Genomic DNA, 13,111 nt, shown 5'->3' with positions numbered 1-13,111 from the left:
TCCTGAAACTGCCTAGATCCAAAGAAGAACAGCTAAGGGAAGTGTTGGCATTCTAGAATTTAACATTGCAGATTTTCTTTGGGTTTGATACTTGTTTCAAAGTGACCCTTCAACTGCTTATATATAAGCAACCATTTTTATGGGTTCCCCCTTTTAGTGGGTCATATATACTATTGTGAAAGGTGCTACAGACAAAAAAGGTGATCTGTTTCTTGGAAGAAGAGATTTAATGCCAGAAGAGAAATAGCACAGAGAGATTTAAGTGCTAAATTGCGAAGCTATGCAATAGAAATGAAGAGAATAAAGAGTTGAGTGGAGTAGTCAGAGTGTTTCATGGTAACTGAGCTGTGTTTGAAGAATGGATTGGACTGGGCATGGTGGCTCACACCTGTAATCCCAGTACTTTGGGAGGCCGAGGCAGGTGGATCACCTGAGGGCAGGAGTTTGAGACCAGCCTGGCCAACATGGTGAAACTCCGTCTCTACTAAAAATACAAAAATTAGCCGGGCATGGTGGTGTAATCACCTATAATCCCAGCTACTTGGGAGGCTGAGGCAGGAGAATCATTTGAACCTGGGAGGCGGAGGTTGCAGTGAGCTGAGATCGTGTCACTGCACTCCAGCCTGGGTGATAGAGCGAAATTCCAACTGAAAGAAAAAAAAAAAAAGAATGGATTGGATTTCAGTAGGAGAATGGGACAATGGAGAACATGTAGGTGGGAGAACAGTGTGAGCAAAGGCCCCAGCACAGGTTAGGATAGCTGTACGGAGCACAGGTAGATCAGTGTGGCTGAAGCAAAGGTGTGTGCGGGAGCTGGTAATAGAGGTGAAGAACTCGGGTGGGTTGGATTATAGAAGTCCTTGAAATTAAATGAGGAGTTTAGATTTGATGATTCCTCTCCCTTACTGCCTTGGATACAAGGGCCTGCTCCTGCACTTGGTAGATAATGATTTGACTCACAAGTGTTTTTGCATTTATATCTATGTTTTGGCCCTAAACAAGCCTCTCCATTACCTTTTTTCTTTTTTTTTGAGATGGAGTCTCTCCCTTTCGCCAGGCTGGAGTGCAGTGGAATGATCTCAGCTCACTGCAACCTCCGCCTCCTGGGTTCAAGAGATTCTCCTGCCTCGGCCTCCTGAGTAGCTGGGACTACAGGCGTGTGCCACCACACCCAACTAATTTTTGTATTTTTAGTAGAGACGGGGTTTCACCATGTTGGCCAGGATGGTCTCGATCTCCTGACCTCATGATCCACCCCCCTCAGCCTCCCAAAGTGCTGTGATTACAGGCGTGAGCCACCGCGCCTCAGCCTCCATTACCCTTTTTTATTCAGTAAGTCATAGTTGCTAAAATAGTTTCCCTGGCAAGACTTTGTGAGCCTGGTTTGAGTTAAGGTCCGCAGCATATGTATTGAGGTCCTGCATCATGCAGGGAGCTGTGCTAGTGTAGCTGCTTTTCTGCAATTATTCATCATTACTAATTCAGAATGGTTGCATTCTCCACCAAAATTAGTGCAGTTTTATTAGCCTTGGTTTTTGGCCAGTTCTTATTCACTAATTTAAACCATTGGAAGATTGGGATGATGTGTGGCTCTTCTTCAGGGTGAGTAGAGAATCCACAATGCACTCACGTAGCCTACATCTAAGTGATGGGAGTGATTATTCTTGTCCTTTAGAAATCGAGCTGAGTTTATGTGCCACATGAAGCCCAGCGAGCGGAAGCCATCCTCCTCAGGGCCTGGGTCCGGGACTTGGACGCTAGTAGACGAAGGAGGAGAAGAGGTAACTTGTCATATCTGCATTATTTTGATGAATCATTGTGAACTCTTCTTATGCACCAAGTATTGTTCTAAGCACTTTTCACATAGTATCTCATTTAATTCTCTCAGCAACTCCATGAGGTAAAGACTTATGATTCCTATTTTATGGATGAGGAAACTGAGGTGCAGGGGTGTGAAGTATCTTAAGACTCTTAAACCATAGGGTCATTAAATGTGGAGCCTCCAGAGCCTATGCGTTGAGCCAGTGTGCTGTGCTGCACCCCTTCTCTAGAATATCATTCTGTTCAGCTGGGAGAATTTGGCACCTGGAAATTAAAGTCATATTACATAAGATGTATATTAGGAGTTTTTTTATGTAGTAACAAGTTGCTGGGGTTGGAGCCTCACCTACAGATGATATGAATCTGAGAAATAAAGAGCTGGAGCTTAGCAAAGTTTTCCCTTAACTCATAAACTTCTTATCCAGAAATTCTCATTTGAAAGATAGAAGATGGCTTTCCATTTTTGGTGAGAATTTAATGATCAAAATCCAGCTTCTCGAGATCACCCTTGTTAATTTTCCTTTCTACTATAGTCATTGTGATTATATTTGTAAGCAGTTCTGTTCTCCAGCTAATTATCAGTTCTAGTCCTTTATTTTGGTCTGAATCTTGATTTGGTGTTCTTGTCTAGAATGTCCAGTGACCGATTTATTATAATCCCTCTCTTAAAAGGAGATGAAAGTATCCAGCCAACAGTTCTCAGAATGACAGCCGTGGCAGCTGTGGGATCGTGTCTGTGTATTTCCCAGAGTGCTCATTCAGAAGTAGGGAGCCCCCTTCACAGTCGTTTTTCTCTTCCTGAGACTTGCAGGAGGAGGTGGTCAGGTGGTGGTAAATGACGTGGATGTGCAGGCGTTTTTGCTAGAAACTGAGGAGTCATTCTGAAGCAAGCTTCTTAGGATCCAGTACAGATTGGTCTTTTAAAGATTGTAGTGGAGCAATATGTTTTTTTTAGAGTGGTCTTTCTTGGGGGAGAAGTCTTTTTTTCTGGTACGTTTCCTGCATTTAATCCCAGACAGATAATGATTAAGGAGCATTATAATTACATGTAATGATTAGGCGTTATAAATACTTCCAGTCAAAGTATTTGATTAATTATCTCACCCTGCATTGGTGCCTGGCTCCTGTTTAGCACTCCCTAAATATTCAGTGAATTCAAGAAGTTGAGGAGTAGATGAGAAAGTTGGGAGTGCCATTGCCTCAGAAAAGGCTGTAGGGAGGAAGGCACTCTTGAATTATCCACATTAGTGGTTTCTTGTTACTAGCTATATACTAGAATCACCTGGGCAACTTGCAAACCTTGCCCAGGCCCACACCCGGACATCCAAATAGTTAAAAGCTTCCCTGGGGGTTAAATGTACCGATGAGTTGAGAATAGCTAAGTTGAGAACTACTGCCTCAAGTAGAGTTTCTGAAATGCTTGTTAGCCATTTTAGACACATAATAAGAGTGTAAAAATTGAGTGGCTTAAGGAAATTATGAATGATTTTGCATTAGTCCCTTGTTGAAATTGAGGTGATATATTATATTCTTCAGGTTCTCTGGATCTTTTTACTTCCTTCCCTTTTTAATGGTAGCGTATCTTAGGACATGAATCAACTTGGTTTCTAAGGTGACTTTAGTGCTCTGTGTCAAACAAAAAGACCGCAAAGATTTCCCCTATGTAATCTTTGTGTATGACCACTGTTATTTTTATACTGCTTTTGGCAGCACTAATTGACAACAGAACTTTAGTCACCTATAGCAAATGTCAGTTGCTTCGTCTTAAGTCTGTTGCATACTACATAGATCTTGATTTTGGGAGAAGAGAATTGCAGCTAACATAACTTTGAACTCTCATCTATGGTTCTTGTTTTTTTTGAGATGGAGTCTCGTTCTGTCACCCAGGCTGGAGTGCAATGGGGTGATCTCGGCTCACTGCAACCTCCGCCTCCCAGGTTCAAATAATTCTCATGCCTTGGCCTCCTAAGTTGTTGGGATTACAGGTGCATGCCACCACATCTGGCTAATTTTTGTATTTTTAGTAGAGATGGGGTTTCACCATGTTGCCCAGGCTGCTCTTGGACTCCTGACCTCAGGTGATCTGCCCGCCTCGGCCTTCCAAAGTGCTGGGATTATAGGCATGAGCCACCGCGCCTGGCCCATCTGTGGTTCTTTAATTGATGTTATCAAAGCACTGATCCCTATAAGGTCCTCACTCTAGAGGATTTCTTTTTTTCTATTTTCTTTGGGATGGACATTTAATGAGAGTAGTTTCTGTCACTTGCTGTGACCCAGATACATAAAAAATTGTGCTTGGAATTTCAGGGGATTTACTGTGTAACTGTCTGTGGAACTGATACTATAAATTGCTGTCCTGGAGAAAAGGTCCATGAAGACTCATGAGGATATCACATGTATACCATTGAGACCTGTGATAATTTAGCTCCTGTAACTCTAGATCATAGTGTGATCTGATCAAATCTGCTGACATGATTTTTTGTCTTTTCCCTTAGGATGAAGACCCTGAAACCAGTTGGATTCTCCTTAATGAAGATGATTTGGTTACCATTTTAGCACAGTTCCCCTTTCATGAACTCTTTCAACATCTTCTTGGGTTTAAAGCAAAAGGTAGACTCATTTCTCTTAAGTGTAAAATGTGGTAGTGGCAAGTGTAAACACAGGAACTCTGCATTGAGTCTTCTTTTTTTTTTTGAGATGGAGTCTTGCTGTGTCGCCCAGGCTGGAGTGCAGTGGCGCGATCTCGGCCCACTGCAAGCTCTGCCTCCCAGGTTCACGCCATTCTCCTGCCTCAGCCTCCCGAGTAACTGGGACTACAGGCGCCCGCCACCACGCCTGGCTAATTTTTTGTATTTTTAGTAGAGATGGGGTTTCACTGTGTTAGCCAGGATGGTCTCCATCTGACTTCGTGATCCGCCCGTCTCCGCCTCCCAAAGTGTTGGGATTACAGGCGTGAGCCCCCGTGCCTGGCCCGAGTCTTACTTCTTGTGTAGGCTCCAACTCGGGTTTCTTGTGCCTAGCTGTTCTAGGCTCCTCTTGTGCTTGTAATTTCGCACTTGGTGCTTAAATGTGAGAAAGCTAGCTAGCTTGCACATTGCCCAGCTTAAATAAATTGTTTTTAATTTGGCACATTGTCTCAAGTTTTTTCCCCATTTCATGTTGATATGGGAGCCAGAGTAATGAGACTGTCAGTTCTTCTCCACCTTGGCTTTGAGTCCTCATTAAAATATTTATACAGATGTATCCGTTCATGTTTTTTCATAGTAATTATGATTTTTTTCTTTTATCTGACTAACTTCTAGGTGATTATTTACCTGAAACAACAAGACCTCAAGAGATGATGAAAATTTTTGCCTTTGCCAACTCACTAGTGGAACTTCTGGCTGTGGGGTTAGAAACCTTTAATAGAGCACGCTATAGGCAGTTTGTGAAGCGAATTGGTTATATGATCAGGTAATACTGCTGTTGCTCTACCCTTCTCTGTTCCTTTCACCCTGGTCAAACACAGATACTGCATAATTGGGATGATGGACATTTTAGTTGTAAACCTCAGGTCTTATTTCTTGTAATAGTTAAGATTTTTTTCTTCACCATCTATAAGATGGGAATTTCATAATTGCTTCCAGTTAGAATATTTCGTTAATTATCTCAAATTTAACTGGCTTGCTAGATGATTGTTCTTGGAGTTGAGATCCCCAAAGCTGTTGCTGGGTTGAAGTCTGGGCGAGAGAGAAGGCATCTAGGAAAATACAGGCTCTTACTGCTTCAACTATCTTAATAAATTTAGAGAATATGTACTGCTTTTCTTTGAATTAATTTTATACTCTTTTTTCTGCTTTATTAATTTTAATTGTCTTTACTGGATCATTTCTTATAGCATATACGTATGCTGTTATTCAACTTTCTTCCCCACCCAAAAGAAACTCCATAAAACTACAAAACTTCTCTCCCTTCTTTCTTTTGCTCCCAAAACAAAATTACTTTTAATTCATTTATTTTATTTTTTATTTTTTGAGACGAGTCTCGCTCTTTCGCCCAGGCTGGAGTACAGTGGGCACGATCTCGTCTCATTGCAACCCACGCCTCCTGGGTTCAAGCAATTCTTGTGCCTCAGCCTCCTGAGTAGCTGGGATTACAGGTGCGCACCACCACACCTGGCTAATTTTTGTATTTTTAGTAGAGACAGGGTTTCACCACATTGCCCAGGCTGGTTTCAAACTCCTGGACTCAAGTGATCCATCTGCCTCAGCTTCCCAAAGTGCTGGGATTACAGGTGTGAGCCACCGTGCCTGGCTTAATTCATTTATTTTAGATATGTATACATTAGCTTTATAAATCAGACAAGTGATTACAGGATGCCCTGAAAGGGTGGGGGTCCCTTCTTTTTTTTTGAGACAGGGTCTCACTCTGTCACCCGGGCTGGAGTGCAGTGGTGCTATCTCGGCTCACTGCAACCTCTGCCTCCCAGGTTAAAGGCATTCTCCCACCTCAGCCTCCCGAATAGCTGGGACTATTGGTGTGTGCCACCACACCCAGCTAACTTTTTGTATTTTTAGTAGAAATGGGGTTTCACCATGTTGGCTAGGCGGGTCTCCAACTCCTGACCTCAAGTGATCTGCCTGCCTTGGCCTCCCAAAGTTCTGGGATTACAGCCATGAGCTACTGTGCCGGCCTGGGGGTCCCTCCTGAGGTCTAGAGAAAGCCTTGAGTATAGAGTTAGGAGAATGAGACAGTGGGAGGGAGGATGGCTGGTGACTTGGAGATAAATTTGTTAAAAGCTAAAAGCCCATCTACCTGTTATTAACAGAAGTCCATCCAGACATTTTTTTCTGATTTTTCTTAATAAATAAGACCGTAAATAAAATTTGTCCATAAGCTCACTTACATGATGTAGGATTGCGTGCTTACTGTATGCCAGGACTGTGATTTCTTATTTTATTCTCTCAGTAACTCTATAGGAAGGACGTTGGTATCATTACTGTTTTAAGATCACTGTTTACATTATTGTGTAAATAACAGCTGTAGTGTATTATGATTATTCTTTCTTTGTTTTTCTTTCCATCTGCTTACTTTTCTTTGTATCTAGTGCAGATTCTTCTCATACCTTCTAATTGCAGAACAATTTCCCATAAGGGCTTGCCTTCAGATCGTCTGTTAGTTCCCATTGTATTCCTCCATCCTCACTTGAACTTGCTTTTCCTCCCACCGCTACCCAAACAGCTCCTACAGATGAAGATCTCTAATGAACCTTGTGCTCCAGATCCAGTGGCCAGTTCTGGGTCTCTTCATCCTACTTGGCATCTCTCACGCAGCTTACATAGCAGCCTTTCTCGTAGTTAGTTGATCATTTTATCCTTAAAACATTTTCTTTCCTTGGCTTCCAGGATACCACATTCTCCTGATTTCTCCACCATTTCACTGACAGTCCCTTTTCTGCCTCCTTGGTTGTTTCATTCTCACTTCCAGACTTCTTAATGTTAGAGTGTCTCAGGGCTCAGTCCCTGGACCTCTCTTCTCTTTATCTACACTTTCTTTTTGAGATGTCATTCATTCATCTTTAAATATCTAAACACTGTTACAATTCTCAGAGTTATATTTCCAGCCCATACCTCTCTCATAAACACATTGTATATTCAGCTACCAACCGAGCACCTACACTTGGATGACTCATTAACATTGTAACGTAATGTTCTCAAAATGAACTCACTCTCCCCACCTCCCAAACTACTCCTCCCAGTTTCATTAAGTAGCAACTCTATTCTAGTTTCTCAGGCCAAAACACCTGGTGCCACCTGTGGCTTTTCTTTCTTTTATACCCCACATTCAATCTAACTGCAAATTTTATCATCTCCACCATCAAAATACCATCTTTTATCAAATCTAAAATGCCACCAATTATTTTTTAAGATATATTTTATATGCCACTAACATAGGGAAAATGCTGCCAAATTATGGCATCACATCATTAATATTAACATGGATTCTGACTTTCTAATTGCAGAGATACTAGTGTGAAAGACATGCATCCTTTTGAATCAATGAAACATGCTTTTTCCAGAATCTAGCTGCTTCTTAACGCCTTCACTGCTAGCACCCCATTTCATTCCTAAACCTCCTGACTTATCTTCCTGCTTCTGACTTTGCCCACCACCCGCTTCTGCCCTTTCCCCACCTCAGTGTATTCTTAAACAGCCAGTGTTCCTTATGAATTGTGAGTCAGCCCATTCACTGTCTGCCCAGGACCCTACCGTGCTCCCCACTGCACTCAGGGAAAAAGCCGACGTCCTCACAGTGGCCTGCAGGGCCCCTCACGATCTGGTTTCCTGTCACTTTTCTGATTTCATCTCCAGCCAGTCTACCTCTCAGCACATTGGCCTCCTTGCTGTTCCTAAACATACCTGACACCCCTCGGCACTTTTGCATTGGCTGTTTCTTCTACGTGGACACTCTTCTCATAGACACTTATGTGATTCCTCACTGTTTTCCAGACATTATCAAATGTCCCTCTTTAGTAAGCCCTTTCGTGCTCCCAACCCACCTCCTTACCCTGCCCACCCCTCCACCTCCAGACATACTTTATTCCTTTCTCTGGCTTTATCTTTCTCAGTGTCACTTACAACCATGTGACAGACTATATATGACTTTATTTTATTTGTTGTCTCTTTGCCCTTCACTAAATGTAAGCTCCATGAAGGTAGGATTTTATTTTCCCCATTTCATTACTTTCAGAACCTGGACAATAGTAGGTGGATAGTAGGTGCTCAATAAATATGTGTTGAATAAATGAATGTTGGAAATGTAATACAAAGGTTCAGATATTGAGCTAATGAAAAGTACTGTATTATCTTTCCTCATGCTCAGGATGACTCTTGGTTATGTAAGTGACCATTGGGCACAGTATGTGAGCCATAACCAAGGCTCAGGATTGGCCCAACAGCCCTACTCTATGGAGAAACTACAGGTTGAATTTGATGAACTGTTTTTGAGGGCTGTCCTACATGTGCTGAAGGCCAAAAGGTAAGTAAGACATATGATGATATTTAGTGAGAAGTAACTTCCTCACTAGTAAGAACCATTCGGTGAAAGCCACTTAAGTAGGTCTTTTATAATAGTTTCTTAGTGTATTTCGTCTATTTCTTATCGAGGGCAAATTCTTGGGCCTTGGTTTCCTTATCTGTAGTACCCACCTGTTGACTGAAATGGTCTCTCTCTCTCTCTCTCAATTTCTTTCTGTTTTAAAATAACACTATTCTGGTGTCTCAGTTTTTTGCCACCCTGAACTTTTGGGGCAGCCTTGAGCAGGGGAAAACAAGGATAGATTCTATCTATCACATACCCACTGCAGTGCCTGCAGTGAGATGCAGTAGGTGTGCAGCATGTGGTGCAAATGATTTGCTGATTTTATTGTTCAATTTGCCTTCCGGTAAGGGTTTTAAGGTCTGGGAATGTCATGGATCTTGGTTCCCTGTCTTAGCTTTGTAAATGCTGTCTTTGGATCATGCTGTCTGTGCCACTGCTTACAGCCTAGGACCTGTTTGAGGCATAGGCAAGGGCATAGCTGCACATCCTGTGCTCCCTTCCCTGAGCCACTGGCCAAGTTGAGGAGTGGGCTCTGCTGCAGGATTATGCCCTCCACTAGGAGATGCGGGGCTGCCTCCACCCACACCCAGCTGTGCTTATGAACTACTGGCTCTCCCCTGCTTTGGCCCTGTCCTGAGCTAGCTGCCTACACTCCCTCTTGCCATGTGACTCTTAGCCTCAGCCCCTGATTTATTCTGTGTTGTATAGTAAGTTTGAGTCTTGGTCTGCCATTTACTGTTACCCTGGGAAAGTCGCTTAATATTTGTGGTCTCACTTTTTTCATTTGTAAAACGGAGATGGTGATAATGATACTACTGTTCCATTAACCTCATGGATATGTGATGAGGGTGAATTGTTGTAATATGAGGAAATACATTTTAAACCATAAAGGACTTTTCAAATGTAAGTGGGGGTTGTTCTTGTGTGGTTTCATCTGGGGAATAGAATAATCTAGAGACTTAGAGAAAGATCAGGAGGTCTTAGCTAAGTATTAACCACTTTTAGACACCGTGAAGGCATTGAGTCTAACTTAAATAGAACTTGGGTATAGAAATTTATCTTTTTTTTTGAGATGGAGTCTCACTTTGTTGCCCAGGCTGGAGTGTAGTAGCATGATCTTGGCTCACTGCAACCTCTGTGTCCTGGGTTCAAGCAACTCTTCCACCTCAGCCTTCCAAGTAGCTGGGATTACAGGCGCTTGCCATCATGCCCGGCTAATTTTTTGGGTTTGTAGTAGAGACGGGGTTTCACCATGTTGGCCAGGTTGGTCTTGAACTCCTGACCTGAAGTGATCTGCCCGGCTCAGCCTCCTAAAGTGCTGTGATTACAGACATGAGCCACCGCGCCTGGCCTTATCTTTAGATTACTCCTGTTATACTTATACCATAAATTTGGTGGTCTCATGAGATGCACCGAATCCTGTTCAGGACTGTGTCAGGGCATCAGTGCAGTAGCACCTGTCCACTGATGCTGGCCTGGTGCATGGGAGGAGTCTTCCTTCTCTGATCTGTCACTTGTTCTTGTGCTTGCTTAGTGGAGAGGCAAAGCTCTCATCCTAGTTACTTACTAGGGCTTATATATTGAGCTGTGAACCCTTCCTGTAACATTGTGTATATAATTTCACAAAGATAATTGTTTTAAAATGTTGACAGCTATTGTTCTTAAGTTTATTTTAGGAAACAAATTATATGAGAACCAGATATTTAAAGCCATGAAATTTAAATTTATTCGGCACTCAAATGGAAATTTCTGGCAATAGCTATCCCTTCAACCTAAAACAAAACTGAACTATACTAAAAGACAGACAACAAAAATATAAACCAGGGCTGGGCGTGGTGGCTCATGCCTGTAATCCCAGCACTTTGGTAGGCTGAGGTGGGTGGATCACCTGAGGTCAGGAGTTCGAGACCAGCCTGGCCAACATGGTGAAAACCCATCTCTACTAAAAATACAAAAATTAGCTGGGTGTGGTGGCAGGCACCTGTAATCCCAGCAACTCGGGAGGCTGAGGCAGAAGAATCGCTTGAACCCCGGAAGTGGAGGTTGCGGTGAGCTGAGATCGCGCCACTGTACTCCAGCCTCAGCAGCAGAGCAAGACTCTGTCTCAAAAAATATATATATGTGTGTGTGTGTGTGTGTGTGTGTGTGTATATATGTGTGTGTATGTGTGTGTATATATGTGTGTATATATGTGTATATCTATATATGTGTGCGTATATATATATAAATACCTATATAAATATATACGTGTGTGTGTGTGTGTATATATATATATGTGTGTGTGTGTATGTATATATATGCCAGACTTCCTGAATGTCTGCCATATAGGGAATTTTATAGCCTGAAATACACCCTGTTTGTGATATTACTTTTAAGTCCTCTACAATTTCCCTTCTTTGTTTTGGGGTATAAAACAGCATCAGGTCCCATGTGAAGTGTTAGGATAATTAATTAATAAGATAGAAACCTGGCCCAACTGACCTTAGAGAAGTTTCTTAATCTCTTGTTCAGAAGTCTAGCTGGCTTTTCCAGAGTCCAGGTGAGTGTGGGTTTGAACTACCAGTTGCCTGTTTAGGTTCATAGATGTGGATTAGGCATGCACTATTCATTTTTTTCTTAAATTTGGTTTATTTGTAATTAGATAATTTGTAATTGGATGATTTGTAGTAGTTGTGCCTCAATTATGGCAACAGCTTTGAGTGCCTCATATTTTTTTAAGTTTTTTTTTTTTTTTTTTTTTTAATTTAATAGCAGGTAAGTTGCTGTACATTCCTTTGCAGATTTCCTTTTTTTTTTTTTTTTGAAATGGAGTCTCACTCTGTTGTCCAAGATGGAGTTCAGTGGCACCATCACTGTAACCTCCGCCTCCCAGGTTCAAGCGATTCTCCTGCCTCAGCCTCCCGAGTAGCTGAGACTATAGGCGCACACCACTGTGCCCAGCTAATTTTTATATTTTTAGTAGAGATGGGGTTTCACTACATTGGCCAAGCTGGTCTCGAACTCCTGACCTCAAGTGATTTGCCCGCCTCAGCCTCCCAAAGTGTTGGGATTACAGGCGTCAGCCACCGCATCCAGCCATTCCTTAGCAGATTCTGACTTGGGGTATGGCCACCATCCTGATACAAGTGTTTTTTTTTAGTTGTGATAACATTTACATACAATTTTAATAAGCATCTATTGAGTGCTGATTGTTTTTGAGATACTGGTTTAAGTAGCAGATAATTAAAATACAAGGTTCTAGTTATAAACTGGTTTATATAAAAATGAACAAGACCTGGTTTCTGCTCTCAAATTGCTGTTAGGTTAGTATGTCATATGTAAATTACAGTACTATGAGGGGTTTCTCATGTTGTGTTTTAAGAATCACTTGAGTCTGAGTCACCAAGGGTGACTATAAAAGGTGTAAATTCTTGTGCCCCAGCTGTGACCTACAAAATCATGGTCTCTATAGGTGAGGCTTGGGAATCTGCATTTTCCAGAAAGTCTCCAGGTGGTTTTTCTGCCACTTCAGTGTGGGGATCACTGGCAGAATGTATGATGATGGCAAAGTCAGGTATGGATGGAGTTCTGTAATAGTGCAGAGGAGGAAGTCCAAGGAGGGCTTGACCCATGGAAGGAGCCATCCTGGAGGTGTGGGGTCTCTCCAGGCTTGCTGGAATGCAGTGGTAACTGAAGGAGGGCAGAGAGGGCTGTGGTTGGAAATACGATTCAGAGCCATACTGTGGAAGCCTTTGAATGTGGGCTGAGGAATTTGAACTTTGTTCAGTGTTCAGAGAGGAGTACTGGATGGATTTTGATTTTCCTCCCACCCACTGCGCATGTGTCTGTGGGCACACGTGTACCTGTGTGTGTGCTCAGACACACACATCCACAGCTGGCCTCTCTGCCATCCACTACTGTGTGTGCCTTAGTAGCCTGTGTGCGTTGGTGCTAATATCCATAATAATAATAATTATTATTTTTGAGATGGAGTTTCACTCGTGTTGCCCAGGCTGGAGTGCAATGGTGTGATCTTGGCTTACTGCAATCTCTACCTCCTGGGTTCAAGTGATTCTCCTGCCTCAGCCTCCCAAGTAGCTGGAATTACAGGCACGTACCACCACGCTTGGCTAATTTTGTATTTTTAGTAAAGATGGGGTTTCACCGTGTTGGTCAGGCTGGTCTCGAACTCCTGACCTCAAGTGATCCACCTGCTTCGGCCTCCTAAAGT

General features: G+C 42.5%; 1 protein-coding gene across 3 annotated transcripts in view; it reads left to right on the top strand.

The window, feature by feature from the left end:
- Nucleotides 1–13,111, top strand: part of EPG5 (ectopic P-granules 5 autophagy tethering factor) — a 116,738-nt gene that overhangs the window by 18,946 nt on the left and 84,681 nt on the right. For all 3 annotated transcript variants that reach the window (XM_009433929.5, XM_512111.9, XM_016933616.4), the window contains 4 exons: nucleotides 1,676–1,781; nucleotides 4,317–4,431; nucleotides 5,124–5,274; nucleotides 8,683–8,838. In XM_009433929.5, coding sequence (XP_009432204.2) covers nucleotides 1,676–1,781; nucleotides 4,317–4,431; nucleotides 5,124–5,274; nucleotides 8,683–8,838 — 528 coding nt within the window. The remainder of the gene's footprint in view (nucleotides 1–1,675; nucleotides 1,782–4,316; nucleotides 4,432–5,123; nucleotides 5,275–8,682; nucleotides 8,839–13,111) is intronic.

The sequence above is a fragment of the Pan troglodytes genome, chromosome 17 (assembly GCF_028858775.2).
Source record: "Pan troglodytes isolate AG18354 chromosome 17, NHGRI_mPanTro3-v2.0_pri, whole genome shotgun sequence".
Taxonomy (NCBI): Eukaryota; Metazoa; Chordata; class Mammalia; order Primates; family Hominidae; genus Pan; species Pan troglodytes.
Note: the sequence above shows the minus strand (reverse complement) of the source record. Positions and strands in the feature narration are given on the sequence as shown.